This window comes from Epinephelus lanceolatus, chromosome 14 (genome assembly GCF_041903045.1).
Source record: "Epinephelus lanceolatus isolate andai-2023 chromosome 14, ASM4190304v1, whole genome shotgun sequence".
Classification (NCBI taxonomy): domain Eukaryota; kingdom Metazoa; phylum Chordata; class Actinopteri; order Perciformes; family Serranidae; genus Epinephelus; species Epinephelus lanceolatus.
In genome coordinates, this window is record NC_135747.1 from 28,687,798 (window position 1) to 28,695,824 (window position 8,027).

Below are 8,027 nucleotides of genomic sequence, written 5' to 3' on the forward strand. Positions count from 1 at the left end.
GATGTATTACCTCCGCTTACTGAGAGCGCCACTGTTGAAGTGCTGCCTCCTTTTTTTTTTCAAACAGTCGCGAAACACTTAGACTCGTCCGTAAAATATTCATTTAACAAGAAATAAATGCTTACAAACTGTCACATGTCAAATTGCACTGACATCTGGGATTTTTAGTTTCTCTCCTCCAAAAAAGGGGCGTGGCCTTGATGTTTTTTGCGAATTACCTATTTTGGGCATATGTTGGTAGTTGGTGGCTGGAATGTCTAATGAGCATGTAAAGATAGCTAGCAGTTTGCAAATGCCTGGGAAAAGCGTATTTAATAACTTGTGGCTGTATCTCTAACTACTTACATAAAGTCATGGATATTGGGAAAAATATTATGGATAAGTTATTAAAATTAATTGGTAACAATATGTGGGAACCCTGACTGAGGAGTACTTGGATACTGGCAACTGCACGTCAGGTGTAAAACCAACAGACTGTCACAGTTAATAGTAATCATAGTTGACATTAGCTCCGTGTCTGTAAGCACTGGGGTCACGTGGGCCGATGGGGGCATTCTCATCATAGTGGTGTTGACGCCCTTGGTCACTGGCGCGAGCCTGGTCCATCCAGTATGACAGGTCAGTCTCCAGCCTCTGGTGAGGAAAACACACGGCGCAGACATGACTCGCTTGGAAACTCAACAAATCTCAAGCTAATAGACACAGAGGCAGCTGATAAGACGTCCGCTGAGTCTGTCAGCCGGCACAGCTGCGGCAAATAGACATGCATGAAAGGTAAACATTGAAAAGGCCAATGCTTTCACAGCTTTGGCCTTTTAAGAAAGCAACAGCAAATGGCACACACACACACATACGAGGTGTCGTGACTGGAGCTGCGTGAGAGTCACTGCTATACTCGCTGAAACGAAAATGCTGTCAGCTGCCAGAGACGCTGGCAGTGAGGGGTAATTCTGTGCACTCTGCTCCCTCCAGTCCTCGCTGTCCCTGGTGAATTAAGACTGAAACTGGCTCTGCAAATGGGATTATACTTGTGTGGGAGAGAGTGAATTCATGTATGCAATGTATTTAGTTTCACGTTTGTATTTATTCACTCAGTCAGACAGCAGCATTGTGAGGATAACTGTGCCTTATGTAAAGATTATCTTTCAGACATCAGACTACAGTTTACACCAGCTTTGTCACTCCACAGATCTGACATATATAAAGGTCCAGATTACACACATTTTTAATGTCCGCTTGTCTGTTTTTGGGTTTTAATTTCATTTCTTTTGCATGGTTTATTCTTTTAGCCCTGTTTACACCCCACCCAAAACTTAAACTCTAGAAAACAAATGTGCCTCTTTGTTTGCGTTGGTGGGGTTTGATCATATTTGATTGACAACAACACAGACAGCCCCACTAGTGTCAACAAATCTAGATTCAAATATGGCTAAATCCCAGCTGGTGCACTTAAAAATGTGACAGAAGATTTTTCCAACTGAGCCTCGCTCTGAACAAGTGAGAGGAGCACATTGTCTGAGCCCCATTTTATTTATTTATTTGTTTATTTAACCAGAAAAACCTCTTGAGATTAAAAACAGGCAGCAACGTAAGTTACAGACAGACAACAGAACAAAAATACAGAATAAAAATATACAGCTCTAAAACAAGCAATATAAAACACAAAATAAAATTACTACAAAGAAAAGCCAAAAAGTATGTTAATGTATACCAGAAATGCACCATAAAAACACAAAAACGGCAACTACACATGATTACAAAGACCAGCTGAGACACACCCTGACATTGGCATATAGAAGATTGTGTACAAAAATCCTGCAACAGTGCTTCAAAACAGCCGAGAGCCAAACCAAAAGTGCAACTTCAAGTCCTTCTGCAGAAGATTCCACATATAAGGAGACACTTCATTGCCCCATTGCAACCCTGTGTGCAACGCAATGGACATAAAGCTTGCATAGCGTCAGTTAACTATGCTAAATAACACTATCGCAGATTTTTAAAAAAAAAAAAAAAAAAAGATTGTTTGAAAAAAGCTGGGGCCATCTCAGTTTTGATTTGTAGCACGTTACGCCTGTCCCCAGTGACAAGTGTCAGACATCACTCTAACTTCATGTCACCAGCTTCTTGTAGCCTGTTGCTGTGTCGCTCATAGTGTGAACACAGCATGAGTCTACAAATATAACACACCAGAGGGACTATAGTTTATACTGAAAGAAGATTAAAAGAAATAGAAAGTGAAATATTTTGTCTGTACGTTCATTAATAGGACATGTATTGCTTGATAGATACAGATAGTTCTGAAAAATTTAGCTTTTTGCTTAAGAATTAGATTCGTGATTATCAAATTTCGTCACAATAATAAGCAAATTAATCAGATAAAACTGAACATAGATTCCTGTGAAAGTTATATAAAGTGATGGAAGATATGATCAGCAATAAATTATTGTTGCTTTGGCCCTTATTAATTTTTAAACTGTCATGCAATGTTGCACTTTTATCACCAAATAACTCCAGAGACAAAAATATTATAAACTGGATATATGGTCCAACAAAAGAAACAAGGTGCATTATGGGAAGTGTAGGATCCAGGGTATTTAGAGCTTGGCAACAAGTCTGAAACTTGGCCTCTGCTGCTTCCATTTAGATTTCTTAGTTTTTATATCTGTCTTGTGTCAGAAAACAGCTGACTGTTACAAACATATTGGTAGCACGTATTCTTGGTTCATGATATGGAAACAGGCGAAAGACATTTTGTGTTTCTGCTCTGTGTGTTCTTTTGTTCCTCAAAACCCAATGTAAAGAGTAATTTCTCACAACGTGATAAATCTGTGTCACATTTGTGCCACGTTTGCTTTGCAGAATCCCTAAGATGTTGACAGCTCCACTGGAGATTGATTTCTGTTTTTATGGTGTGTGTGTGTGTGTGTGTGTGTGTGTGTGTGTGTGCATACGTGTGTGTGTAAGACTTTAGGAGTGCATAGAAAACCTGAGCGCTCCTTGAACAAACACAAACCCACCTGCTCATCGAATCCCATGTACATAAACTGCATGATCCACTGCTGCACGTCCGGTCTGCTGCGATCCCAGAGGTTCCTCTTGGTTCTGCTCAGTTTTGCCAGGAACTCTTGAGCCTTGGAAGACGGGATGGCAACAGAGGACTTTGAGGGGGCAGTACCAGCTCCTGCCACTGGATGGGAGCACAATCGGGCAAAAGGATGAGAAGGCATTTACCAAAGCTGCTCTCAGGTATAATCACACTGTTTAAGTGAAGTGTTACCATCTCTTTTCCTCAAGATCTTGTGCAAGCTGCTTTCACTGGATGCATCTGTTAAGGAGAGTGGACAGAGAGCTGCAGTGTGAGTGTCAGGTAAGTTAGACCAATACAACTGAATTAAATGTCATTCATTTCTAAACAGCCACTGTGTTTATGTTTAATGGACAATCTTTAAGCCCAACTCTGTACTTGTGTAAGGTGTTTAGAGGTCCAGTGTGTAGGATTTAGGGGGATGTATTGGCAGAAATGGAATATAATATAATAAGTATGTTTTCTTTAGTGTATAATCACCTGAAAAGAAGAACCGTTTTGTTTTCGTTACCTTAGAATGAGCTGTTTATATCTACATAGGAAGCAGGTCCTCCTCTATGGAGATACCATGTTGCACCACCATGTTTCTACAGTAGCCCAAAATGGACAAACCAAACACTGGCTCTAGATAGGGCCATTCACTTTTTGGCATCGGCCACCGTAGTTCAAAGCCCCTTCACTACAAAAGCATTGGAAAAACTGTGGACTAAAAATAATGTATGTAGCTATTGTAGCTACTGTAAATTCTGCCACTCAACCTATTTATAATTATATCTTGCTTTTATTTTTTACTGCTTACAGCCAATCACAGGGGTGCAATGAGTACTGTTAAACTGTGCAATATCTATACTCCCTCCATCAATAATGTACAGTAAAATCAGCCAGTCTGTCTCTTTATTATATTCTGCTTCTTTTTGATGCTTCCTTATATGTCCCCTTGTGTTTTTATACAATTTGCTCATTATATTGCTCTTTGTTTTTGTACCCTTTACTTATTTTACATACTTAAATATTGCCTACTGATGCTTCCTGTTTGTACTCTCCCTCTGCTGCTGTAATGTTGTAGATTTCCCCGCTGTGGGACGAATAAAGGATTATCTTATCATATCTTATCATACTGTGAAGGCACCCATTGGTTTGGGACTCCTGTTTTGAAGTCTCGAGTTTGGCATTTCAGCCATCACCGTCTTGTTTTTGTGAAGCCAGGATTGACCATGTTTGGACGAGAGGCTGTTTATTTCTGCTGTAAAGTTGGGCATATTATCATGTCTGTGGGGATTCACTGGCTTCTGGAGCCGGCCTCAATTGGCCGTTGAAAGAACTGCAGTTTTTGGCACTTTCTAGTGTCCGTCTTTTTTTAGCCTTGGAAGTTACTGCTTGGGAAAAGCACAGTTTTTTTTAATGTGAAACTATTCATTGTTTCTATCGGTTTAAATTACTGGGTCCATTTGTTTTGGAGAGGAAAAGACCTCTGTAGTAAAAACCTCCTAAACGTTTGGATTTTAACTATCAGAGACAAAAGGTGGGCACGCATTAGCAGGTGCTGGGCTAGCAGCCCGTCTCTGACATGTCACACAGCGTTGGAGGAATACTGATTTGTAATGTGAAACTGCTTTATTCAGAGTTTTTACCGGTTTTGATCACCTGGTCCATTTGTTTTGGAGAAGAACAGACCTCTGCGGATAATTTGGCTTCTGGTAAAAACCTCCTAAAGGAATCCTAACCAGGAGAAGTTTAGACTAGCTGCAATTTGCAATTCTTACCACTAGATGCCACTAAATCTGCCACACTGTTCCTTTAAGTCCTCTCATATATAGATAGTTTGTCAAACCTTGAGCTTCATTCTTTAAAAAAACTGCATTACAGGTTCTGATTATTCTGCTTGTACTGCTGCTAATTTTCTAATTAGCCTCAGGAGTTTTAAACTTTCAGTTTTCATTAAAGCTGCAAACATCTTTGGCATTCAGTGTGGTTAAAGCAGAAGTTGCCAACAAACATCCAGTAACACTAGCTATTGGCCAATTTGCATGTAAATATAATTACAGCCACTTCCCTCATGCTGCCCTGCTCTCCCACCGGAACACTGGAGCTACACCGTGTGCAGTGAATGTTGATGTAGACAAAGAGCACTAATGAGTTGTGCATCTTTGCACACAGCCGGGTCAGTCAAATAACCTTCACAATACTTGTAGTGGCAATTTACTGTTCTCCCAGAGCACAAATGCCTCACTACATCTGGACCACATTACCTTTAGTCTTAGACGGTTTAATTCTCTTTTTCTGAAAAACTAAAACTTGGATCTGAGGTTTTTCTAAGCTTACCTTACCTTACACTCTAAGAATATGCACAGAAAGCAATCCATTTTTCAAGTGGGCTTTGTCTTGGCTTATGCACTGAACTTTTGCACTGTAGGATACAGCTGGAAAAAATGGCTTCCATCTGGTTTTTCTCCAGTATGTGTTTCAACTGAGCTATGAACAACAATATCCCTGCAAAATTCTTGCCATTTTTCAGTCTGTCCAAGACATGTACAGTACGAATCATTCCTCCGAGAGCTTTTCTCTGACACTCATCATTAGAAAGCAGTGAACTCCTTGACTCCATCTGTAACACTGCATTTATCAGCTCCTCATGTGTGTTGCATGCATTTTAATATATGTTGACGGTGTTAGAGGGTTAGTCATTTGAGATAAAAATATCTCAACATATGTTGGTTGGATTACCATGTAATTTTGTACAGATGTTCATGGCCCCCAGATGATCTTTCCTACTGACAACTGATCCCCCGACTTTTCATCTACAGTGTCGTGATGAGGTTGACATTTTTGGCTTTGCGTGGAATGTTTCAACAAGTATTAGATAAATTACTGTGAAATTTTGTGCAGACATTCATGCCCCCCAAAGGACGCGTTGTTCCTTTGGGCTCCAGCAACATGAAGCCCCTGAGCTTGTCTGAAAAGGACTAAATGCACATACCTGCTATTTTTAAATATCCCAGTGAGAGAGACTCTCACTGCAGCCTGTTTTATTTTGTTCGGCATGCAACCCCATTCTGTGGACAGTTAACAAGGTGCAGACTGATAAAGGAGGAAATACAGTGAGTGCTGGATGGAGCAGTGAGTGACCACAAGCCTGCCCCCATTTAAGAGTACTGTTTGCGGTGTTAACGCTAGGGTCTAGGTACCATGTCTGAAGGGTTACTTTTAGTTCCAAAGGTACCATACCGAAAGCGTTTGGTGGAAACAGGGCCTTAGTCTTGTTAAAATATTTCCGTAAGTAGTAATGTCGTCTTCTGAAAACATCTGTTCAAAAATTAAAAAAGGAAGGGGACTTGATGCATTTTGATTTTAAGGCCTCTTTCTGGTTGCAGTAACATTTTGTTATTCATTGTCACCGGAGGACATAAAGATGTAAAGTAGAATATCTCCTGCCCCACTGTGTCACTGTATTGACACTGCTATGTTATATAAGCAGTGGTCCTAAAGTAGAGCCCTGAGGCACACCACAAGGGATTGATTATCAGGACTAGATAAGAAAAAATTCCTGAAATAACTGAGTGCAGTGCAACTCTGCAGCTAAAGGGATAGACTTTGGGTTTACTACAGAAGTTAATGTTAAATTAAGTTAATGTTGTTGAGAACAAAATGGTTCAAGCTATTTTCCGTCAGAGTGTAACCTCGGCTGTCTAAAGAGTGACTGGAGAGAAAGAAGCATGAGTGTTCCATTCTGATGTTTTGCATGTCTTATCCCGTTTCTACCTGATGTACTTTCCGTGACAGCCACTTTCCAAAGCATGGCATATTTGTCTTTTGTAGATTTTTTTGATGAGTTTGTCTCACAGAATTGTGCTCTAACTTTTAAATTCCAAGCAAGCAGAGACTTGAAATGCACCTGGAATCACTCTGATAACGTAATCCTGCAATCATTTTTTAATATCATACTGTCTGGCTGTATTTATTTTTCCTATAAGTATGAGGTTACAACATGACAGGGCATGTGTTGTGATTAAATCTACACTTTAGCTGCATTATCACATAGCAACAGAGTGATTCAGGCAATATTAGAAGCAGATGCAGTGTTCACTGTGATGGATTTTCCATCTCAACTAAGTTTCAAGTCTCTATAGGTGGAGTTTCCCAACAAATTTAAATTAATACCATTAATAAAAATGGAATATCTACATGATGGGCAGCGGAAATGTAGATTTCACTGACTGAAACTGAAACATAAAACTATTGCTGTGGCCTTTAGAGCCTGCTCTTTATTAGCGAGTCCATAGTTTACTGTGTTTTCAGTTTCCTTATCAAAGTTACTGTAGTAAGTGTGGCTGCTTTTTCCTTTTCATGTTTTCTAAGAGCAAACGTTCCCTTAAATGATACCTCTCACACTCCGACATGCAGCTGCTGTTCTTTTTAACTGCTAGTGTTTAAAGAGCTACCACAACAGTACAAGACCGGATGGTGAAGGTAGTCTGTCCTTCATCATCTGTCTCTGTGCTGTTGTGTTTGTGTAGATGAAAAACCTTTAAATGCAAAGCAGAAGAAAAGAACAAGATTGAGCTCACCTCTCAGTGCAAAGAGTGTCAACAACACAGCCAGCCCCATTATCCTCAAGTAGAGCTGCTGGGATGCCATCTTGAAGCCTTTTAGTCTTTACAGAGCTGCTTTAAAGCAACAACTGTGCATAAAACTGCTGCACGACCAGAGGGAAGAGTGGGCGGCAACCCAGACTTTCCAAGTGGAAACTGGCCTATGGGGGTGGAATGTCATTTACCTCCTTGCCTACAGAAACAAGCCTGCAACTGGGAGATTTTCCGCTCTTAAGTGAATTTTCATGTGTGTCCCAGGTACTTTTCCATCTCCCGTGTATACAGTGCATATGGAGCAGTGAGAGGGAGGAAAAAGCTAAGTTCCAGTGTACCTGGATGTGGTTTGTTGTGCA

The 8,027-nt window shown here is 40.4% G+C and overlaps 1 protein-coding gene across 1 annotated transcript; it reads right to left on the reverse strand.

Annotated features, from left to right (window-relative positions):
• Positions 1-342: 342 nt before the first annotated feature.
• On the reverse strand, positions 343-7,809 carry ecrg4a (ECRG4 augurin precursor a). Its single transcript, XM_033617482.2, has 4 exons — positions 7,651-7,809; positions 3,278-3,325; positions 3,018-3,187; positions 343-633 (listed from the first exon to the last, which is right to left on the reverse strand). Exons 1-4 carry the CDS (start codon positions 7,718-7,720, stop codon positions 484-486), a joined length of 438 nt encoding a protein of 145 aa, XP_033473373.1. The 5' UTR covers positions 7,721-7,809; the 3' UTR covers positions 343-483.
• Positions 7,810-8,027: the final 218 nt, after the last annotated feature.

Excerpts from the sequence above, each read along its gene's own strand:
- ecrg4a (XM_033617482.2), bottom strand. The coding sequence starts at position 7,720 with ATGGCATCCCAGCAGCTCTACTTGAGGATAATGGGGCTGGCTGTGTTG. Across the intron at positions 3,326-7,650 it reads GACACTCTTTGCACTGAGAG|ATGCATCCAGTGAAAGCAGC; the intron begins GTGAGCTCAATC and ends TCTCCTTAACAG. Across the intron at positions 634-3,017 it reads ACATGGGATTCGATGAGCAG|AGGCTGGAGACTGACCTGTC; the intron begins GTGGGTTTGTGT and ends TTTCCTCACCAG.